General features: G+C 37.7%; 1 protein-coding gene across 1 annotated transcript in view; it reads left to right on the forward strand.

The window, feature by feature from the left end:
- Positions 1-20532, forward strand: part of LOC126190779 (protein peanut) — a 160815-nt gene extending 140283 nt beyond the window's left edge. Inside the window, exons 7-8 of the mRNA XM_049931320.1 lie at positions 2279-2442; positions 17832-20532. Of these exons, the coding sequence (XP_049787277.1) occupies positions 2279-2442; positions 17832-17880 (213 nt within the window). The 3' untranslated portion in view covers positions 17881-20532. The remainder of the gene's footprint in view (positions 1-2278; positions 2443-17831) is intronic.
- The last annotated feature ends 5119 nt before the right edge of the window (positions 20533-25651 follow it).

The following is a 25651-nucleotide window of genomic DNA, read 5'->3' on the forward strand; positions in this document are numbered from 1 at the left end:
ATTGTTGATCATTTATGAAATCTTAAAGAAAAAGAGAGCTGAGTTATTTGTAGAAACAGTCTTAGTTTAATTTGTTCAGATCATGCATAGATAGCATGAAAATTGCCAGTTCATCCATTATACTTACCTGCAGGCATTCCGCATATGTGAATGGCGTAATTTCAGTGTGTAATTGTGTTGTAATTCTTTCTCAGTAGCCACAGTGAATGAAATATAATCATGTAGTAGTAATTTCTCAGATTTTTAATATTGCAGCTGCTTTTCCATTTTGGCCAACTGGGGACCACATGAGAATTTCAGTTCCTTCTTTTTTGTTCCTCCAATTGTCTTTAATCTCTTAAACATGGTTTTTCTTTTCAGACCTGTCAAAACCAGTTCTCTTAATACTTCTACCTTGGGATCCATCTTAATTTAATACCTTCCTTCTGAAGATATCTTTTTGCTGCTTCTTTGCTTTTATATTGTTATTCATCCTGTTGAAATGCCCAAAACAGTCATCCTTCTTTCTGTTATAATAGTTTCTGTTGTTTTTTTCCTGTATTTCATCAGTGGGCATGCCATTTTTCATAACACAAGCAGATGGGCGACACAATTTGTACACACATAAAGTATAGCTGTCTTTATGTTAGCAAAATTAATATGGATGAGCAAAATCACAGTTTAAATTTAACTAAGCTATGATAAAATAAACGTACATTACATCTACAAAAAAAAATAAACGTATATTATATGAGCTAAATCACTGTTTAATAAAACAATAATAAAATAAACTTTTCATTATATAACTCTGTTGCCACACACAATTGTTACCCTACAGTAGAGACCCACTCAAAGCATTAAAAAGTGCAGTACATCAGATCCATGCCAACCGCTTATTTGTTCGCTAATTACACCATACATAACTGCGTCTTTGTGAGTGTGTGCTGCTAGCTCAGGTTCTTTTTTTTTATGTCCTTTTCCATTCTATGAATTGTTTCATTTATGGCAGATTTTCCAAGGGCCCCCCCCCCTTTTCTTTTTTTTTTTAATTTCCTCTCGTAAATGCTTGAGCAATCTTACCTTTTCCATTTGACCACTTTCGATACGTCTAAATATTTTAGGGCATTTTATATGTTTTTGACAGCAGAGATTTTTAAAGCTGCTCTACTGACTTACTTTTATTTCTGCATCTGTTGGATTTTCAGATAGCACAGCAAAATAAACTGCAAATGGCAGGCTGTTTACTTAAGTACATAGTTTCTGTCTTCAGAGTTTAAATGGTGATACATGACACACTCTTAATTTCATCCACAAACTTTACTTTTGAGAATTTATCTGCAAGTCGCCTTTCTTATGAAGAGTATCTATTAGGGCAACTTTCTATTTTTTTGGAATATTTTCTGTTTTCTGTGTTTCTTCAAAAACTATTTGCAGGTCTTTTATAATTGTTGTTTATGCCCATTACAGAAGTGATTGTAGCTGTTGTGGAATCTTTCGACTGATTTTCTTGTTTTTGAGAGTTTAAATTATTTTTGTGATTTCTGTAGTGTTTGGTAGCATATCTTCCTCTTCCTTCTCACAAAAATCTGAAAATCCTAATTTATGAGTTGGATCTGGGCAGTTTAACAGTTCATCAAACTATTTTGCAAGTATTTCAAAATTTTCAGTATTTATTGTTGAAAGTCTGACAAAAATCACTGGAATAATTTTTAAGTGTTCTTGCATTTTAACAATTCGTGAATTTTCAGATGAAATTTTGATTTTCTATGTTATCAAAGATGTTTCTTTTCTTTGTTGTTTTAATTGCACATAATGTTCAGTGTTTCCAGAACTTTCCAGTTATTCCTGATATTTCTTTTACTGCTTTTCCGCTTTCTTGATTCCAGTATATTGTATTTTTATTTCCAGCTAACTCGTTGTTGTTGTTGTTCCTTCTGTATTAATATTCTTCAATTTATTCCTTTGGTAAATCTGTTTGTGATGAATTTTAAATAATTTAGGAGTGAAGGTAATGACTGAATGACTCTGCTATTAGGTATACTCCTAAATTATTATTTGCATTCTTGCAGAACTTGCAATCTCTTTTATTAATTTCTATTATCTTCTTGGTTTTTTACCCAGTAAAAGTTTCATTTTAATTTAGTCAAATAGTGATTGGAACCACTTCCAACTACTTAGACATTCATAATTTATTTAGTATTTCTTTAGAAATGACCACATAGTTGCTTCTTGTTATTGATATATGTATTTTTATCATTTTAATAAAAATAATATTACGAGATCAACTTTGTTTCTGTAGCTTCAGCGTCGGCATGAACAAATGAGGAAAACTTATGAACAGCAAGTGAAAGAACTTGAGGAGAAAAGACGAGAATTTGAAAAGGAGAAACAAATGTGGGAGCAGACAAACAATGTGTCTTTGGAGGATCTCAGGAGGAGAAGTCTGGAGGCCAACTCAAAGGAGTAAGTTCAAATAAGTAAATTCAATTTTCTACTTGTTCCAGTTGTCATTAACTTCGAAAAGTACTGTTGTTACATACTAAATGTAACTTTGCTTATCACTGTGCTATTCACAAAGCACTGTATTGTGCAATCATCTCTCTCCAGAAATTTTTTAAAGTGTTTATTAACAATTCTGTTAACAATTCCAGTATTTGTATTACAGGGTGTATACGCGGACAAGGAAAAAAAATTACCAAATTTTTCCTGGATTTCACAGTTAAAAATACACTTTCTCATGGATGAAAACACACTTTCTCCATGTTATTAAGTGACAGTATATTTTCCCTCAGAACTGTAAAACTTATTAATTCTTTGAACGGTTATGTTTTAATGCACGGGAGTAGAATTTCCCAGCACTTTAGAAAATGAAACTCTGGGAAGAAATCTCCTTTTGGGGAGATTTTTGATGTGCAGCAACATGTATGCTGCATATTTTTATATTACAAAAGTATAAATTCGAATTCCACCAAACACTACATGTTACTTTTCGAACCATTGTAATCGAGATTGCGATGCGCTTTTGTAAGCCAGTCATAGCTCATGTCACGTGATCCCGCCAGCCAGTGATAGCGGATATTCAGACCATAGGACACGTGATGCAGTCAGCTAATAACAGCATCCTTGTTAAGTAGTGTGGAAACACAAACAGGAAAAGTTAATGTTTTAAATTAATATACTTGGTGTTGCTACAAGAAAAGCAAAGCTTTCACATATAATATTGGTCTTAAGGTTAATAAGCTGTAAGAGAAGCTAAGCTTTGACATATAATGTTGATATTCTTTGCACTTGTTACACTTAAAGATATATCACACAAATGTGCCAGTAAAATTTTTAGCAGAGTCCAGTGACATGTCCTCCAAGTTTTCCACAAATAAATTAGCTATCGCAGAGGAGAGAGCTTCCCATAGCACTACATCAATTTGCTCATAATGACAACATGAATGCCTGATCTGGGTTCGAAATACTTCTAAATGGCTCGTCATCAAACGCTCTACGATTTAAGAAATTCATCGTACATTCTCGCACATAGTTCAACTTGCGTAAAAGGAAATTTACTTTGAAAGTAACGCTTTTCAAACCACCATTCACAATATTTTCCCATGACCTGTTAGAAATAGCTTCGTTTCAGTAGTCGTCAGAGAGCGCCAGATAACAAGCACTACTGTGCTTTGGCAGCTGCTATGATGCAGGAAGCCCTTATCTTTGTACACGTAAAACATTAAGGGGGAACGTTGATGAACTTGACCAAAAATGTCCATTTTCGATTAATTTTTTATTTATTAGTACAACTCGTGGACAATAAGTTCCCAAAGTTTCAGTGTTGAAATCGCATCCGAAGTGCCTGAAAATTAATTAAAAGTGTGATGCGGCCTCCCTCTATGCCCACATTCTGAAGCACCACTTCAATACCAGCTCAGTGAACAACGATTCTGTGTATTACTTTCAGCCAAACATGTGTAGGATACATGTAGAAGGCTGTGGTACATACTCTTTGGTTTTGTAGATCATCTTTGACTCTGTTCCATATCTTATAATCAATAACAAACTAGCTGCATAGTTTCTGATGAACCAATTCTTTTTTTGCCTTGTGATACTGACTGAGATTTACACAATTGTTTGATTCTTTCTTCATTCAGTTATGCCACGATCACAAAGAGTGTATAAAAAACTGGCTAAACTGCATTTGAATAAGTTTGTGAATGGAAGACGTGAGAAATGACGACAAACTAGCAATGAAGCTACGTCCAAAGTAAGAACATCTACTGAAAATATGAACTCGTCTCCTAGCAGCTCCAAGCAAAAAATTGGTGAGGTGAATGATGCACACTACAGTGATGAATCTCGGTACACTGGAGTTAGATTAATTGGCCTTGAATTATTGACTGCAGCAGTGAAATTTTCTTGTGTTTGTAAGATGTGTGGTAGTGATAACATTCAGATTATAGATGATGGTAAGGGAGTAGGCCTGGCAGCCAATCTGCATATTGTGTGCAAAAAATGCGATGCTGATAGCTCATTCAAAACTTCTAGATGTAGAAACTGGTACTATGAAGCTAATATGAGGTTTACCTTTGGACTGAGGTGCATTGGAGTTGGGAGAGAAGGGGGAAATTCATTGTGTGGAATAATGAATATGCCAGCGCCATGTCTGAGATTTCCACAAATAAATTGTACTAGAAAACATAATTTCTGGTGTGTGTGAGGACAGTATGATAGCAGCTACAGTAGAAGCTATTGCAGACAATGACCCGTTAGATGAGAACGATTTTGGTAATGTTAGAACAGATCTTGTTGTGTCATAAGTATTGACACAGGGAAGGTACTAGATGTTCAAGTTATGAGCAAATTCCGCCATAACTGTGCACTTAGTGGAGAATGTGAAGAAGATGTAAAAGGACATAACTGCAGCAAAACATTTTCTGGTGCTAGTGGTGAAATGGAAGGAGCTGGTATGCAAATTATTTTTTAAGAGATCTGTCAAGGAACGTGGTGTCAGATATGTGAAATACCTTGGGGATGGTGGCTCCAGTGCATTCAAGTCTGTGAATGAGAGCAAACCTTATGGAGAACTTTCAATTGAGAAACTTGAATGCATAGGTCACATCTAGAAGAGAATGGGATGAAGATTGAGGAAACTTGTCAGTGACATGAAGGGCAGATGGAGAGGGCATTGGTGGACACAACAGACTCACAAAGAAGATGATAGACTCTCTTCAAGTGTATTATGGCAAGGCTATCAGACAGAACCTATCCAGTATAAATGACATGAAAAGTGCAGTATGGGCTACATATTTCCATATGTTGTCAACAGATGAACACCCTATTCATAATCTGTGCCACGTTAGCTGGTGTAAATATCTACAACCTCAGAGGGATAACAACCCCTATATTCACAAGGAGAGGCTTCCAAATTGTATCCTGGATCTTTTGAAGCCCACTTAAAAGTTTCTGGCCGATCCTGCACTTCTCAAAAAGTGTGTTCATGGCAAAACCCAAAATCCAAATGAGTCTCTAAATTCACTCATATGGAAACAATGCCCTAAAAACACATTTGCATCTGCTACAGTTGTCAGAATTGCAACTTATGATGCAGTTATTGTATTTAATTATGGGAATGTTGGGAGGATGAAGGTATCAGAAAGAATGGGCTTCAAGATAGGAAATTTTACTCAAGACATCCTGAGAAAAATAGATTTACAGCACGTCTCTGCATGGGTCTACCATCCTCTTTGTTCCACAGATGTGTAACTGCTTCATTATGCACCTTGTAAGCACCTGCTAGGATCAAGACACCGATAAAGCACTTCAGGTCAATGTCATCTACTGGTTTCCATTTCCTACTGTAAACAAGACTACCCTCTTTGTTAGTCCACTTTAGAATTACATCAACAATGTTTCTCCTAAGAAACAACTGAAAAGCTGATTCTATGGAGTCTACATTTTTCAGTGCGAATTTTGTTGGACCTGACTTCACTCGCATTATCTCTCTTCTCTTCCACAAGCTCTTCTCAACTCGTGTTTGTGCCACAATTCTTCTTTGTTTTTAGACCTATACAAAATAAAAAAATAAAAAATACAAAGGGTATATCTTGGCGCTAGACCCTAATTCACATTTACAAAAATACAATGTGTACTTACACATAACAGTCAGAAATATGTGTTATGTCCTGTTCAGGATGGACATCTGCGCTGTCCATATTTTCTTCTGAACTTCCGTCTGATTGAGGAATATTCTCTTCTAAGACATCAATTTCCCCATCGCTGCATGAGACATCAGAAACTATATCGCTGATATCACTATTTGATTCTCCAGATAGAGGATTATCCTGCAGTAATATTTCAAGCGCTTCATCTTCAGAAAGGTGACGAGACAGTTTCCGCTAAATGCAACACACAATAGTAGTCTCCACTTCTATGGAACAAATAACTGTCCACTTATAAAGTATTGACAACAATCACATGTTACAACAATATTTACAAGAATAAAAAAAAGGAAATACAGCAACAGTTAGGGATTCAATGCAGCATTATTGGGTAGTAATACCGCAAGAGAGAAATGGGATCGCATTTAACCCCAATGGTATTCAGTGATTCTCTCTTGATTTTCTGCAAAACTATTTTCAAAAAGTTATATCAATATATTACGAACCCATTACTTAATTAAGAAAAGTCAGAATTTTTTGTAATTTTTAGGAATGGGAAATAAGGTATATTTTACAGAAAATTACGGTCTGGGGCCATTACAGACCCCACGGTATTAGGAGGGTTAAAGGCTTTGCATAAAATTCAGGAAATGAAATGGATATGTCATACCTTGTACATGGGGAAATAAAGGTGAATCACAAAAGTTGCTGGAAGTAACTGACTCAACTTGTAAATAGAATTGAACACAACGCTGTAGATTCTCAAATGTTGCTGTCAGAACCTCTGGCATCACTGCCTGGATTTCACGGATGATATTCTCTTGCAAATCTTCCAAGTTGTGTGATTTGTTCCTACAGATATTGCCTTGTAGGTCAATCTAGAGGATAAAGTTAGGTGGTGTTAAATCAGGTGACCTTGGGGCCACAGTCCTTTCAAAATCATGCTGCCAAGGAAAAACAATTCAATCTTAGCCAGGATCACTCAAGACATATGGCATGTGCCACCATCCTGTTCGTGCCAGCCAAGGGTAAGTTCATCGTCCAGCTGGTTCACAAATTCTCGAAACATTTTGATGTAAACTGCACTTGTCACAGTAGACTTATAAAAAGTTGGTCCGATGATGTGATATTGCACAGAACACGCCAATCTTTTGTGAATGCAGGGGTTGCTCGACCGGTGCATGTGGGTTTCATTTCACCACAAACATTTATTCTGAGAGTTTACACAGCCAGAGAGGTGGAACCATGCCTCATCACTGAACCATGTGTACTTCAATATTCCTGGCGTCTTAGCAATAAATTGCTGAAACCAACGGCACAGTGTAATGTGTTTTGTTTTTATCATTGTCATTCAGTCCCTGAAGAACTGTAAATGTGTATGGATACATGCCAGCTGTGATGTATTCTGTGACATTCAACATAGATTTTGCAGGAGAGGCCAACAATCCTTGTTTCATGTCAGTCACTTTTTCTTCCTATAATGGCAGCCATCCTCCATTGTGAAGATCCAACACCATTCCACCGCTCTCCATCTTGTTCACTAACTTTTTTATACAGCATTTAGACGGTAACGGCACATGCTGGTCACCAAATCGTTCAGGAAACCTCTGTCCTGTCTTAATGGAACCAGTTATCCAATACTGTTTCACAAGAAACACGCATTCTTTGACAGAATAGTGATAAGTTGTCACTAAACACTGAGCGCTGAGCTCCAGTCAGTGGACTCGCATTCGGGAGGACGACGGTTCAATCCCACGTCCAACCATCCTGATTTAGGTTTTCCGTGATTTCCCTAAATCGCTCCAGGCAAATGCCGGGATGGTTCCTTTGAAAGGGCAGGGCCGTGTTCCTTCCCGTCCTTCCCTAATCCGATGAGACCGATGACCTCGCTGTCTGGTCTCCTTCCCCAAACAACCCTACCCTGAACTCCAGTCACAGCAACACGTGGAAACACACTGTTGCGTCAGATGACGTTGCAGAGTGCAGTATTGCCATGTCAAATGTCACAAATTATGTGGTGCAATTTCAGCGGAATTACTGCATGTTTGTGGGGCCGTTTTAGAGTGGGACATCCTGTATAATTTACTGTATTGTTGCTGAAGTTGAAAAGTCATTGATATTGTTGTTCATTGTACACTATCTTCTTTTTCTTCTTGAGTTTGACTCTGCAACATTGAGAACTTATTTTTGCTGGGTTTATGTAATAATTACGAAACACCATTTTCTGATTGTTTTACTCCAAACATAATTTAATTCACAAACTGAAATAAAGAAATCTGCGTTTGGCTGGACAGTGCAAACCATCCTCCTCTTACAACAAGCTAACTGGGAATGACCTCAAACTACTGTAACTAGGCATCTTGACAATTGTGATGTGAAAAGACTCCGATTGAACAGGTTACACAACTTCTTTATTCAAAGTTAAAAGTTTTTATTATTTTATAATATTTTACTTTTTACAAAAGATTTTTTTTAACTATGAATATGCAGTTGGGTGTAAAACTTTCTCATTTATATGTTTTGTGTAGCGTTGATTTGATTGCTTCTCACAGCTTGGATGCATAGTTTCATTAAATTTATGAATTTTGTAACTTGATATAAATAAATCACAATTTACAGATTTATTCCACAAATTTTAGTAGCAGCTTTTCCCTTCTAGGTACATTCCCACAGTGATGATCATTACTACACTAATAAACCTCTCTTAGTTCTTTAAATTCAAAAAGCTGATTTGAACAGTTACTCTGTAAGAAATGCACAGAACTCCAGATCTCTATCACTAACACCAGTGCATTGTAAAATTAAGAATTGAGAAACATGAGCTGTGGAGTCATAAAATAAATTTTTCAATGACCAAACAATGTCTCTGAATTAGTCAAGATAGATTCTGCAAGAATCAGTTGTGTTGAACTCTGCTTCTTGTTCTTGTTCACAAGACCACGAAGGCACTAAATAACTGAGCTCAAACTGGTAACATTTTTCTTGATTTCAAAGAAAGAGTACTACTTTAAACTGCTGCCTACTTATGGGCTATCAAAGTAGTTATTAAATTAGTTTGAAGACTTCTTGACAAACTGAACTTCTTACTTATGTGAGGAGAGACATAAAAATGGTTCTCTGTTGCTGTATTTCAGAGATTCTCCACAATTTCTGTAGGAATGTTACAGGGAATTTGTTTTGTAAGTAGAGCCTTATGCTTCAAGTTATGTTGGCTGTTGACCATTTAATTTTTTAATTGCCCAACACAGGCACTGTTAACAACTGTTCAGTAGCCCAGTTCTGACTTCATGGGCTGCAGGGCCACAGTGGGATAGGATTTTCTATTTCACGTTCTGTAATTTACTACAGTTTTTAAATGAATGTGGATTGGTTCCATTTTAATGTTACAATACATTTTACTGTAGGAGCATTGCTTCAACTGTATCACTGTCATACAAAACAGTAAAATTATTGGCATGTATGTTACCTACAGAGGAGACAGAATATTCTACCATTCTAGCTGCCATTGTGCAGGTTAAAATATACTCATTATTTTGTTTTTATTACTGCACATTTTTGCATGGAAGTCATTTCCAAATGTTTATATAATATATAACCCACCAGAATGAATGGGCTATAGTCAACTCTCATAGTGGTAAAAAAAAAAAATGTTGGCTAGACCTAACAATTAAATACATGACAAAAGTGTGTCCAGAATGGCATTGATTTAACATACCACTTGGGAGTGATTATTGCATAGTGCTAACTATATCGAAAAGAAAGCAATAAAATTATGAGACAGAACTGCAGGAGGCAAAATTCTTAATACTGGCAAAAATATGTACATAAAAATACACGGGGGAGGGGGATAGATTTGACAAGGGCAGGTGAGAGGGACCCTACTGTAGTTAGGACAAGAGTGACTTTGAATCCCACCGTCCTGCCGTAGGTAGGTCCCTTTCACAGTGGGGCCTCATGTGTCTGCCCCTCCTTGTTTTAACTTTTCTGAAGAAAGAACCAATAGTTCTGAAAACTAGAATAGTATCTTTCACTTTTGTGAGGATGTAATGGCAGTACTGTGTTAGGAATTTTACTTCCTGAAAGTGTATCTCATAATTTTATTGAACATAGTATCAGATCTTATTGTAACAGCACTAAATTAATAAAACCGAGAGATGGCAGCACTAAATTACTAAAACCGAGAGAATGTGTAAATGACTTAGATTTTCTGTTGTTAATTTCCACATTATGTCTGTTTGTATAAAATTGAATAAAACACATTTTCTCATTCCATCCGTGTCTTGCCTTTATTTTTCTGAAAGGCATCGTCAGTGATTAAATACAATGAAAAGCCAAGGAAACTGGTACACCTGCCTAACATCATGTAGGGCCCCCGTGAGCTCGCAGAATGCAACAACATGATGTGGCATGGTCTCAACTAATGACTGAAGTAGTGCTGGAGGGAATTGACACCATGAATCCTGCAAGGCTGTCCATAAATATGTAAGGGTATGAGGGGGTGGAGATCTCCTCTGAACAGCACATTCCAAGGCATCCCAGATATTCTCAATAATGTTCATGTCTGGGGAGTTTAGTGGGCAGCGGAAGTGTTTAAACTCAAAAGAGTGTACCTGTAGCCACTTTGTAGCAATTCTAGATGTGTGGGGTGTTGCATTGTCCTGCTGGCATTGCCCAAGTCTGTTGGAATGCACAATGGATATGAATGGATGCAGGTGATCAGACAGAAAGCTAACATACCTGTCATCCGTAAAGCTTTGTGTCGTGCAGTCATCGAAGGTACACTAGTGGGACTTCAGCTCCAAAAGCCCATATTGGTGATGCTTCGTTTCACACGCTGACACTTGTTTATGGCCCCCCATTGAAATCTGAATCAATTTGTGGGAGGGTTGAACTTCTGTCGCGTTGAACAATTCTCTTCACTCGTTGTTGGTCCCATTCTTGCAGGATCTTTTTCTGGCTGCAGCAATGTTGGAGATTTGTTGTTTTACTGGATTCCAGTTATTCACGGTACACAAATAGTCATATGTGAATATCCACACTTCATCGCTACCTTGGAGATGCTGTGTCCCAATGCTCGTGCGCCGACTACAACACCATATTTAGACTCGCTTAAATCTTGATAACCTGGCATTGTAGCAGCAATAATTGATCTAACAACTACGCCAGACACTTCTTGTCTTATATAGGCATTGCTGAACACAGCACCATATTCTGCCTGTTTACATCTCTCTGTATTTGAATACATGTGCCTAGGCCAGTTTCTTTGGCAATTCAGTGTATATACCGGGTGATCAAAAAGTCAGTATAAATTTGAAAACTTAATAAACCACTGAATAATGTAGATAGAGAGTAAAAATTGACACACATGCTTGGAATGTCATGGGGTTTTATTTGGGGGGGGGGGGGGGGGGGACGAAGTTCACAAAATGTCCGACAGATGGTGCTGGACCGCAAAACGTCAGTGACTGCATATGACAATCGTGTAAAAAACGAGCTGTAATGAGAGAGAGAATCAGATGCGCCAGCAGTCGCAGCGTGTTGACGTTACCTGAAAAGGCGCTTTTAGTGAAGCTGTATTATCAGAATGGGGAATGTGCTACTTCAGTGTTAAGATACTATCGCCATAGGAAGGGGATTCGAACGGGTAAAGGTCCGTTGACAAATGCAGCTGTGGCGAGAATGATTTCCAAGCTCGAAGCTGTGGGTTGTTTAGACGATAGACCCTGTAGTGGCCGACCGAGCACAAGGTGTAATGCTGCTGAGACAGTTCAGGAAGAAATGGAGACTAGCAGGTTTGTCCATGCACGGGGAAGTCAGCGCTCGTGCAGTCGCATGTCGCACCGGCATTCCATACACTACTGTTTGGTTGGCACTGAGGCATACCCTCCAATGCTATCCGTACAAAATCCATCGGCATCATGAACTGTTACCTGGCAATTTAGTGAAGCGGAGGGCATTTGCGGAGTGGGCATTTCAAAAGATGGCGGAAGATGACGATTGGTTGAGTAACGTGTTGTGGACCGACGAAGCTCATTTCACGCTCAGAGGGTCTGTCAACGTCCACAACTGCAGAATTTGGGCTACCAAAAATCCTAGAACTGTCGTGGAAACTCCATTGCACGACGAGAAAGTCACGGTATGGGTTGGATTTACCACATCTACCGTTATCGGGCATTTTTTCTTCGAGGAAATGAGTGATTCTGGTTTTATAACTGCTACTGTGACGGGTGAGAGATACACTGATATGTTACAGAATCACCTCATCCCCAGCCTTGCTGATAAGCACCTGCCGGAACGTATGATGTTTATGCAGGATGGTGCTCCATTCCATATTGCTAGACATGTGAAAGATCTCTTGCGTGCGTCGTTTGGTGATGATCATGTGCTCAGCCGCCACTTTCGTCATACTTGGCCTCCCAGGTCCTCAGACCTCAGTCTGTGCGATTATTGGCTTTGGGGTTACCTGAAGTCGCAAGTGTATCGTGATTGACCGACATCTCTAGGGATGCTGAAAGACAACATCCGACGCCAGTGCCTCACCATAACTCCGGACATGCTTTACGGTGCTGCTCACAACATTATTCCTCAACTATAGCTATTGTTGAGGAATGATGGTGGACATATTGAGCATTTCCTGTAAAGAACATCATCTTTGCTTTGTCTTACTTTGTTGCTAATTATTGCTATTCTGATCAGATGAAGCACCATCTGTCGGAAATTTTTTGAACTTTTGTATATTTTTGGTTCTAATAAAACCCCATGTCATTCCAAGCATGTGTGTCAATTTGTACCTCTCTATCTACATTATTCCGTGATTTATTCAGTTTTCAAATTTACACTGACTTTTTGATCACCCGGTACTATCTATATGTATACTTTTTTTTCATGTTGGACTGGTAACTGATGTTGCCTTTTAGAATATGAATGTGAAACACACATGGAATAGGAAAATTAGTTGTATACAGTTGTATGTAGGAAGAACTAACATGAAAATCAGCAACATATTACATGCGACTGAGGATTACAGAACAGTAAAAGTTGAAGAGGATTTAAACAATGGAAGCTCAAGGTTGGAATACGAAAAGGGTAAATTGCTACTTACCGTAAAGATGACCTGTCGAGTTACAGACACTGTTAAGACTGTTGTTACACATTACAGTTTTCGGCCAAAACTTTCTTCAGCAAAGAAAAACCACAACAAACTCCCACAAGCAAGCAGGTCATGCACACATGACTGCTACCACCAGCAGCTCCTTTAGCTGAAGAAGGCATTGGCCGAAAGCTATAATATGTAACAGTCTTTTCATTCTACCTGTCTGCAACTAACCAGGTCATCTTTATAGTGAGCAGCAATCTATCCTTTCCCTAATATTGTTAAAGTTGACTTATTCATAAACATGGAAATGCATAGACCAAGAATAATGAATTGTCTTGGATTCACTGTAAGTCTCAGTGTTGTTGTTGTTGTTGTTGTTGTGTTGTGTACAGTGTTATACAGTTGTTAAGTTTTGTTAGTGAGCGAGTGAGTGTTAGCGACTATAAAACCACAGTGAAACAAGTCTATTCCACATTATTTAATTTGCAGTTAAAATTTGAGCACAATTTTTTTGCTTGTACTTCTTTGTAATTTCTTCCTCTTCTGCAGCTCATCAAGTTCTCTGAGCTCGGATATTTGATATATGGATGAACTTACTCATTCATATGAGACCTCAACATCAGTTTCTTCTGAGACACTGATGCAAGATCTTTTTTAGAAAAAGTACATAATGTGATACTATATACAAGAACCAAGTCCAAATGTGAAAGACGTATGTTTTTGGAGTAGGGGTTGTCATGGTCTATAACACAGCACACGATGAATGTATAAACATCCTAAACTAGGCATATAAAACTGCCAGTTCAGAATTTTGTTTCTTTTGATATAAAAGTGACACCCTTTTGTGGAAACGCTTACCAGTTACTCATTTGTAATCAGGTGATTTGGAAGTTTAAATATAAGTATGTGCTGGTGAAACTATCCTTGTTATTTATAAATGTGGAGGGTTTCATAAAACTGCAGCTGGTTCTATCTTTCTGTATTAAATACAGCCATTTGTTGTTTGCACAATTCAAATATATGTGGGAGACTTCTCTACTATAACACTGACACATTAGCAGCAAATCATGACATAGAAGCCATTGTTGAAATAATGAACACTTCATTTCTGTTAATTATTTCCATTAAGCAAAAATGTAAATTTAGTAGGCAGATAATTGACTAAAACATATTCCTAATTAGAGTTTTGTATGAGCTAGATCCATTTAAGATAGAAAAAGCTTTAAGATAGTAACATATTCAAAAGCAATTTTATTTTCTAGCTATGTCTTCACAAATGTATCGAAGTTTCTTAAAATCTCAGATGCTATGTATTAAAAAAGTTGCAAATTTTTTCGTAAAGTGTTGTGTTGCTTTTAATATGTATGTTGTGTTCTGTTCTGTACATCAAGTGATGGTGTGCTTTAATTGTGTGTACATGTGCAGTTCATTAAACTGTATGATTTGTAGCCACATATTTGTATAGTTACACATCAAATGACGGCACGCACACTATAAAGTGACTACACAACTTATTACAGGCAAATTACACAGTTTTTTTTCTTATGGAAATATTATTAGATGGTTTAATGCTGCAATATGAAATATGTAAAGAGCAGTGTGAAGCACTATACTAGCTCATATGTTGGCAATATCTCATGTTCTTTTAGCACTGAAATTTCATTGAAATTAATACTGCTTTAATGACATGGGTTCACCTAGAGAAATATTATTGTGTAACATATTTATCACAGATCACTTCGGAGTAAGTTAATTTCTGTAAATTTATGTAGCTGAGATAAAAAGATAGCCATTTTGCGGCAACTTCAAGAATTCAATAAAAACTTCTTTTACACTTCGCAGATAAATTAAAACGAGCCTGAAGTTAAATAATTAATTAAAATTCAAACATTGTAAGTTACCATATTTACTCGAATCTAAGCCGCACTTTTTTTCCTGTTTTTGTAATCCAAAAAACCGCCTGCGGCTTAGAATCGAGTGCAAAGCAAGCGGAAGTTCTGAAAAATATTGGTAGGTGCCGCCACAACTAACTTCTGCTGTCGAATATATGTAGCGCTACACAGGCATGCTTTGCAGGCACAAAGATAAATACTGGCGCCAAAACCTCTGCGTCATTAAAAAAAAAAAAAAGGTGGAAGACAAGCTTTCTTTCTCCGCCCCGAGTTTCGACCACTGCATTTTCATATTTTCATACATTATCCAACGAAGTAAATACAAATTCCATATTGTTCATCTTCGAATGTAGCAGAATTTCAATGTACTACGAAAATCCGACTGGCAAGACTGCTTGGGATGTTTGTCAATATGGCCAACTCTACGTTCTGAGTTTTGTCCTACCTGTGAGAAGAGATGGTCCTGTGAGAAGAGATGGTTGCTAATAGGAACCTGATGAAATGTGAATCACATGCAGTTTTCTCTTCACCATAAGAATAATACGAATATAAACATTTTGCCATGTATTCTTTCCTGTTTGCTGCTATCTCATTTAAATCCTGTCTGCCTAATAAACTACGAAACTAAGAGTGAGACAACAGCAAACGCGGAAGAATATACGTATCGTGTCATGTTTATATTCGTATTATTCTTATGCCTAATAGTGATACAGTCAGAAATGAAGCATGGCAACTGACTAGATTTTTAAATCTAAGATGACTCTAATTTCTGTTCAGAATCTGATGTACTAAAGAAGCGGCCGCAAAGATTTTCAAACGGAGAAAAATTTTCGCCTAACTCTCTTTCAGAACATGTTCTATCATATGCAGTCTATTATTTGGTTCTTGTTGATCATTATCAAAGAAAGCAGCAAATAGCAGTCTCTTGCCATTGTTTCACTAATGAGACAATTTTTTTAAAATTGTAAGCGGCGGTAGTGCGCACAAAAGCAAGTCATGCCGAGAGCGGCGACAGGCTGTAAACATGCACTGTCAGAATGCGACAAACAATGCATGACACAGTACAGTAATGCATTTTCAGCTTAGAGTGACGTAAACACCTATAACAAAGAAAACGGCACTTATCAGATCAAAGCAAAATAAGCAGTCGATTCAAACCAGACGAAGCACGTGAAAAAGGAAGGGTACCCGTATAAACACGGACAGAGTGCCTGACGCATAGCAATGGCTACCTGGTAAAGCTTAACTGCCGGCCCGAGTGATTCTAGGCACTACAGTCTGGAACCGCGCGACCGCTACGGTCGCAGATTCGAATCCTGCCTCGGGCATGGATGTGTGTGATGTCCTTAGGTTAGTTAGGTTTAACTAGTTCTAAGTTCTAGGGGACTGATGACCTCAGAAGTTAAGTCCCCTAGAGCTCAGAGCCATTTGAACCAAAGCTTAACTGCTAAGCTTACGACTCGAACCAAACTACTGTAGCTGCATAGTCATTCATTCGACCTAAATTTTGTCCCATGTTACAATGGACCAACTTTGTTTCGATTTGGAGGTGTGGCCTAAAACTTTTCTCTCCCCTTGAATTTCGAGTCTCAAATTTCTGGTGCGGCTTAGATTCGGGAATTTTTTTTTTTTTTCCCCTTCATTTCGAGTCTCATTTATCATGTGCGGCTTAGATTCGAGTAAATACGGTATTTCTGTAGCTCTTTGTTTTTGATATTGGCAGTATTCAAGCAAAATGTTGTGGCCGTGCAAATGGCTGCTGACAATTGTAGGTTTGTGCTCTATTGTACATTCTGATACTCTGAAAAAATTAAGTCATCAGTTTCCTAACAAGCAGGGATGCTAAAGATACATAAATAAAGGTTTTAAGATCAAATAAACACGTATATTTAACCAAAATGCAATGTATGTACACGTACAATGTGTCTCGTGTCCATCCTCATCCAAGATAAAGATCAGAGTACTTAATTATATAAAATCATTTGACTGTTTCACAGTTATTAATATTTTTCACATAGAAGAAAGAATAATACACACCTTACAGTGATGTTGTAAATACAGTTATGTTGAATGATAAATGTTTTTTTCTGTACATTTTTACGTATCTCTTTCAAGAATCACAAAAGTCTTAATTCATTGCACTGTTCGCAATTCCAAATGAATAAATATTGTTCTCCCCAGGGTAACCAGTACAGTGTTCATAATAGAAATTTAATTATTTGATGTCATTTATAAATAAAGATTAAATAAAAGCAAGCAATGTAGTTGTGTTCATCATGAAGAATAGACAGCCCCCATCTCCCTGTCTGCCTTCCATTGCCCACCTCTTTTTCACACTGTTGATGGTCACTTGCTACCATCTATCCTGTGAATATCCAGCCTAAATTCGGCAAGACATTAGCACTTTTATTTAAAATTCTTATAGTGTCTAACATTATTTTTATGATAAATAACACAAAAACCATTACAGTAATTTAGGAATGTCATAGGCCCCGAGAATTCCTTGGAAAGTCAACTTTATAAATTCCCCAGGGATTTGTGACTCCTCACCTTCTGACAAAAGAAAATGTCACATTCTGCAGTGGAACTCAAATGTCAAACTGACATTTCGAGCTTCACTGTGCCATTTCATTATATTCATAATGGAAAGAACTTTATTTTTCTTTCACAGTATGTTTTGGTACACAAGCAGATATTGATACTTTGTATTTGTTACAGGACAATGGATGGAAAAGACAAAAATAAAAAGAAGAAAGGATTGTTCTAGTATTACAAGAACTAGCTACAGTCAGTGCTGGTTTCGATCATCACTTGTTTAAGGTTGTTGTAAAGCAGAAAAAAGATTCACTGTTTATTTATTTATACGTTGTCAGTGTGCATATTTTACCATTTACGTCCTTTGGTAATTTGTAAGAAATTCCTTAAGCTGCCTTTCCTTTGTACAGTGTTCAATGCATGGTCACAACCTATCAGATAAAACTTTTATTTCTTCTATGATCTCATTTTACCTTCTTGCTTACTGTACAAACTTCTTTATTTTCATAAAGAACAGTGCCAGTTAAAGCAATTTTTTATCTCATTATCTTACAGAACAGGTGTATATATATCTGTTGCGATAAGACCATGAATGCCTGCATTAATGAAATAGCTATAGATTCAAATTTAGTAAACTTTCAGACATTCACTGGCATTTAGGTTATCAAAAATAATAATATTATGCATAATAAAGTGCAAAATTTCTAAAAGTGAAACAAGTGAGACTGAACAGTAATGCTATAGTTACATATTTGTAGTTCCTTTGTGTATGAGGAATATATCCTTTCCTAGATGAAGGCATTAGTAATTTTCAAGTACCTCTTCAGTAAATACACAATTTTATAAATTGGTCTAGTACTGGTATATAAATACCGTTTGGAGCAGTAAGACTGTAAGTATATCTGAATTTCCTACAGCAGATAAGCTTCATAAGCAGTGCTCCATGTTGGAAATACAGATTAAACTTTCTAGGAGATGAATGGGTGGGTTATGATCGATACTTCCTTATACTCTCACAAACATTTTAAATGTTTCGAACAGCCAACAAACTTAAGTGTCCCACTACATTATTTAAAAAAACACGCTTCAGATTTCAGGTAATTGACGGGGAAACAGAGCCTTCAGGCCCTTTTGAGGCATTAAGAAAATTTGTAGTATCTTTGTGGCTGTTCGATATATACATTAAAATCGTACATTGTGGTTCCATTGTGACCACATAAAGATAGATCAAAGTAGTTCTTAACGGACTGCAGAATCTAGTCTCAACCTTCCACCCAAAGAATGAGAAAATCCCTTCAGCTCTGTATGTTGCACATACTGAAACATTAGACCTTGGCTGGTATGATTCCTAATAATTGTAGCTGAATTCAAGAAAATTGCAGGTGTAGGCCTTCTATAGTATCATTTTTTCTGAGTTCATTAATGAATATGTTTCTTGAGAACATTTCCAGTTGCATATTTTACAGAAATATCCATACCAGATTTGGCTGTTGTCACAGTTCTGTAGCAAGCATAAACACATAAACAGTCAGTTGACTGCATAATTGGTTGAGTACCACTGTGGACACTGTATAGAAAGTGCCTCACCTGAATCAGTGATACTGTTTCACATCTTCATTGTGGTTTCTTCCAGGGAAACAGTGTTTCCTTATTCAGTACACACCTTTTTGGCCACTGACTGTAACTATTTTGTTTTCACTATTGCATGGAATTTGTCTCCTCAAGAAGAAAATAGTGCTATATATAAATCTCTTACCTCCGGTGTCATATTATGGTAGATACATACTGACATTTTGTACTTCACCCTTCTAAAGGCTAACCATCGCTTACACTCTCCTTATTTATGAAACTATAAAAAACTCTACCTTTAGAGCATTCAATAAGTATAGAATATTGTATTAGTATTTCACTGATTCTTGCCCATCTCCTCCCCCATCTTTTTCCCTTTTTTTGAGAAATATTTAATATTTTACAATGTTATAAAGTCTTTGCAGTTCTAATGTCAAATGAGAAAAGGGCCTATAGCGTTCTATGATTGTGTGCCTCTTCATATATATTTTCTGGAATAAATAGAAATACCTTCTCTTTTGTTATTAGTTATTGCTCTAAATGAGAACTTTAAACAAATTTATCTGTTCATATTAGTCATTGCTTTGATTTGCACTGTTCTGTAATTTTCTTGTGCCAGTGTATATTAAAATATGTACAAATTTGCTGTTGTCCATGTTGGCTCATAAGAATTCAAACTACTGTCCAGTTGACAATTTTGTAATTAGAAGTCAGTTCTGTGTCAGGCAGGAAATAATTTACAACAACTCTTGTATTTGCTTTCATTTTGTACATCCTGAGTACAAATTTTCAAGCCAATTGTAATATTACCTTTTATGGAAATAAAACCATGGTTCTAATTTTAAATGTTGTGTGGTTTGCAGGTTGCAGATATTCTGTGCCAAATGTTTCTCTGTGTCCAGTAATTAGAACATTTTCCCACATGTCTAATGAGAACTGCTTTGTATGTCTCAGTGTGTGTCAAAGTGATAAATGTGGTTCAAAGCTTTTGGGACTTATTTACACCGTTGTGTGTTCCATTTGTGACAATGTGTGGACCCATGAATAAGCTACGAATTTCGATTTAGTTTAGGTGGCAATAGCTGAGACAAAATATTTTCGCCCATTCCCTTTTTAATGGAATATTGTTATTCCGCATGAAGTTTTATATAGTAAGAAATAGGATTTTTATGAGACTATGTATAAATTACAAGATTGCATATATTACTTTCACATCACCATTAATATGCTTTGTATTGTAATTTAACTGTAGAATCACAAAATTATATTATAATATATAAAAACGAAATGTATCAATAAATGATATTATTTTTCATCATTTGCAACAATAATTTGATTGTGCCCTTGTTTCATTATTTAATGTTCATGTGATAACTCCTTCCCCCCACTTAAAAATAACAACATGGCATTGTCATCTATTTTACAGCCTCTTTATTTATTTATTTATTTATTTATGGTTTTCAATTTGGCACTTGTATTTTATTTTGACACCTTTCATTTGAATAGATAAAGTTGGCTTTGGTGCTCAATAACTTCCTTGTGTAAATGAAATACCGTACCACAAAGACCCTGAACTGAATGAAGCACATAATGATACCTCAGAAACTTAAATACAAAATTACAGATGGAAATAATGCTATCCTGATCCATAACCACTCAAAACTCTCTAGGCTGATTAAAACTTGCCCCAAGACATGAATATGTCTTGCTCACTGGCATACCAATTGTGCTGATTATAATTGAGGTCAGGTGATCTGACAGTCACAAACAATGATTTGTGATGTTGTTTATTGAAGTTAATTAGCATTATTATCTAGGAGACAATATATATCTGAGCAAATGTTTATTTTTATGATATCAATGAATGCAAAAGAATGACTAAGGCTACTACCAAAATCTGTGGTTACTTACAGTACGATACAAAATTCAGGGTAGAGGACAGTTCAAAATTTTCTACTTGGTGCAAATAAATCCTACTGTTTTACATCAACACGTTCATTGCAGGCTTAGGTATGAGCCAGAATGTTATGAGACAGAAAGTTGTAAGTGTGCATGAACTAAGAGTCAGAATCATACTTAAACAAAAAAAATTATATATATATATATAAATATAATAGAGGGAAACATTCCACGTGGGAAAAATATATGTAAAAAGAAAGATGATGAGACTTACCAAACAAAAGCGCTGGCAGGTCGATAGACACACAAACAAACACAAACACAAACATACACACAAAAATCTAGCTTTCGCAACCAACGGTTGCCTCGTCAGGAAAGAGGGAAGGAGAAGGACGAGGCAACCGTTGGTTGCGAAAGCTAGATTTTTGTGTGTATGTTTGTGTGTCTATCGACCTGCCAGCGCTTTTGTTTGGAAAGTCTCATCATCTTTCTTTATATATATATATATATATATATATATATATATAATAGAGGGAAACATTCCACGTGGGAAAAATATATTTAAAAAGAAAGATGATGAGACTTACCCAACAAAAGCGCTGGCAGGTCGATAGACACACAAATAAACACAAACATACACACAAAACTCTAGCTTTCGCAACCAACGGTTGCCTCGTCAGGAAAGAGGGAAGGAGAAGGAAAGACAAAAGGATTGGGTTTTAAGGGAGAGGGTAAGGAGTCATTCCAATCCCGGGAGCGGAAAGACTTACCTTAGGGGGAAAAAAGGACAGGTTTACACTCGCACACACACACATATCCATCCACACATACACAGACACAAGCAGACATTTGTAAAGGCCAAATGTCTGCTTGTGTCTGTGTATGTGTGGATGGATATGTGTGTGTGTGCGAGTGTAAACCTGTCCTTTTTTCCCCCTAAGGTAAGTCTTTCCGCTCCCGGGATTGGAATGACTCCTTACCCTCTCCCTTAAAACCCAATCCTTTTGTCTTTCCTTCTCCTTCCCTCTTTCCTGACGAGGCAACCGTTGGTTGCGAAAGCTAGAGTTTTGTGTGTATGTTTGTGTTTATTTGTGTGTCTATCGACCTGCCAGCGCTTTTGTTGGGTAAGTCTCATCATCTTTCTTTTTAAATATATATATATATATATATATATATATATATATATATATATATATATATATATATATATATATATATAAAAACAAAGATGATGTGACTTACCAAATGAGTGCTGGCAGGTCGACAGACACACAAACGAACACAAACATACACACAAAATTCAAGCTTTCGCAACAAACTGTTGCCTCATCAGGAAAGAGGGAAGGAGAGGGAAAGACGAAAGGATGTGGGTTTTAAGGGAGAGGGTAAGGAGTCATTCCAGTCCCGGGAGCGGAAAGACTTACCTTAGGGGGAAAAAAAGGACGGGTATACACTCGCGCACACACACATATCCATCCACACATATACAGACACAAGCAGACATATTTAAAGACAAAGAGTTTGGGCAGAGATGTCAGTCGAGGCAGAAGTGCAGAGGCAAAGATGTTGATGAATGACAGGTGAGGTATGAGTGGCGGAAATTTGAAATTAGCGGAGATTGAGGCCTGGTGGATAACGGGAAGAGAGGATATATTGAAGAGCAAGTTCCCATCTCCGGAGTTCGGATAGGTTGGTGTTAGTAGGAAGTATCCAGATAACCCGGACGGTGTAACACTGCGCCAAGATGTGCTGGTCGTGCACCAAGGCATGTTTAGCCACAGGGTGATCCTCATTACCAACAAACACTGTCTGCCTGTGTCCATTCATGCGAATGGACAGTTTGTTGCTGGTCATTCCCACATAGAATGCATCACAGTGTAGGCAGGTCAGTTGGTAGATCACGTGGGTGCTTTCACACGTGGCTCTGCCTTTGATTGTGTACACCTTCCGGGTTACAGGACTGGAGTAGGTGGTGGTGGGAGGGTGCATGGGACAGGTTTTACACCGGGGCGGTTACAAGGGTAGGAGCCAGAGGGTAGGGAAGGTGGTTTGGGGATTTCATAGGGATGAACTAAGAGGTTACGAAGGTTAGGTGGACGGTGGAAAGACACTCTTGGTGGAGTGGGGAGGATTTCATGAAGGATGGATCTCATTTCAGGGCAGGATTTGAGGAAGTCGTATCCCTGCTGGAGAGCCACATTCAGAATCTGATCCAGTCCCGGAAAGTATCCTGTCACAAGTGGGGCACTTTTGTGGTTCTTCTGTGAGAGGTTCTGGGTTTGAGAGGATGAGGAAGTGGCTCTGGTTATTTGCTTCTGTACCAGGTCGGGAGGGTAGTTGCGGGATGCGAAAGCTGTTGTCAGGTTGTTGGTGTAATGCTTCAGGGATTCCGGACTGGAGCAGATTCGTTTGCCACGAAGACCTAGGCTGTAGGGAAGGGACCGTTTGATGTGGAATGGGTGGCAGCTGTCGTAATGGAGGTACTGTTGCTTGTTGGTGGGTCTGATGTGGACGGACGTGTGAAGCTGGCCATTGGACAGGTGTAGGTCAACATCAAGGAAAGTGGCATGGGATTTGGAGTAGGACCAAGTGAATCTGATGGAACCAAAGGAGTTGAGGTTGGAGAGGAAATTCTGGAGTTCTTCTTCACTGTGATTCCAGATCATGAAGATGTCATCAATAAATCTGTACCAAACTTTGGGTTGGCAGGCCTGGGTAACCAAGAAGGCTTCCTCTAAGCGACCCATGAATAGGTTGGCGTACGAGGGGGCCATCCTGGTACCCATGGCTGTTCCCTTTAATTGTTGGTATGTCTGGTTTTCAAAAGTGAAGAAGTTGTGGGTCAGGATGAAGCTGGCTAAGGTAATGAGGAAAGATGTTTTAGGTAGGGTGGCAGGTGATCGGCGTGAAAGGAAGTGCTCCATCGCAGCGAGGCCCTGGACATGCGGGATATTTGTGTATAAGGAAGTGGCATCAATGGTTATATATATATATATATAAAAACAAAGATGATGTGACTTACCAAATGAGTGCTGGCAGGTCGACAGACACACAAACATACACACAAAATTCAAGCTTTCGCAACAAACTGTTGCCTCATCAGGAAAGAGGGAAGGAGAGGGAAAGACGAAAGGATGTGGGTTTTAAGGGAGAGGGTAAGGAGTCATTCCAGTCCCGGGAGCGGAAAGACTTACCTTAGGGGGAAAAAAGGACGGGTACACACTCGCGCGCACACACACACACATATCCATCCACACATATACAGACACAAGCAGACATTTGTAAAGGCAAAGAGTTTGGGCAGAGATGTCAGTCGAGGCAGAAGTGCAGAGGCAAAGATGTTGTTGAATGACAGGTGAGGTATGAGTGGCGGCAACTTGAAATTAGCGGAGATTGAGGCCTGGCGGATAACGGGAAGAGAGGATATATTGAAGAGCAAGTGTATGGGAACTTGCTTGTGTCTGTATATGTGTGGATGGATATGTGTGTGTGTGCGAGTGTATACCCGTCCTTTTTTCCCCCTAAGGTAAGTCTTTCCGCTCCTGGGACTGGAATGACTCCTTACCCTCTCCCTTAAAACCCACATCCTTTCGTCTTTCCCTCTCCTTTCCTCTTTCCTAATGAGGCAACAGTTTGTTGCGAAAGCTTGAATTTTGTGTGTATGTTTGTGTTCGTTTGTGTGTGTCTGTCGACCTGCCAGCACTTTCATTTGGTAAGTCACATCATCTTTGTTTTTAGGTATATTTTTCCTATGTGGAATGTTTCCTTCTATTATATATATATATATATATATATATATATATATATATATATATATATATATATATATATATATATATATATATATAATGATGAGACTTACCAAACAAAAGCACTGGCAGGTCGATAGACACACAAACATACACACAAAATTCAAGCTTTCGCATATATATTAATGCTACTTTAACACATTGAGTCAGTTGCACCTATGTTTTAATGCCAATGCAAAGAAATGCAATTCAAACAATACACAAATGTTCATCTTTGGGAAAGAAGAAAATATCTATGGAAATATTAACAATATCCTTTGTTTAACAAAATGCTCACTAATGATGTAGTGACTGGACTCGCATTTGGGAGTATTAGGCTAGTTTGTGGTCTTCCATTCACATAAATTGTAAAGCAGCATTTGGGCCTGCCTATAACTCCCAGACTCATTAGTGTGTATTTGACAATTAGTAGCTGTTTTGATAGTATTTAATAGTATTTGATTTATTGCTATCAAACTCACAACAAATTGTCTTAATTTTGGCATAGTTGGTGCAGTAACACTCAGCAGCTTCAGGCCAAGAACACCATCGTGGAAGAACAGGATGATGGGTGGAAAGGCAATGAATTTCTGCACCCACAGTGGAGTTTTCACAGAGATTTTCTTGCCACAGAAAATTAATTTGCTCACATCAGGATAATCTCATCACATCTCTTCTGCAACTCTGTGTAATGCACGTGCAAGACAAATGCTATACACCATACTGGGGCAGAGAATCAGAAGACCT

The sequence above is a fragment of the Schistocerca cancellata genome, chromosome 6, assembly GCF_023864275.1.
Source record: "Schistocerca cancellata isolate TAMUIC-IGC-003103 chromosome 6, iqSchCanc2.1, whole genome shotgun sequence".
Taxonomy (NCBI): Eukaryota; Metazoa; Arthropoda; class Insecta; order Orthoptera; family Acrididae; genus Schistocerca; species Schistocerca cancellata.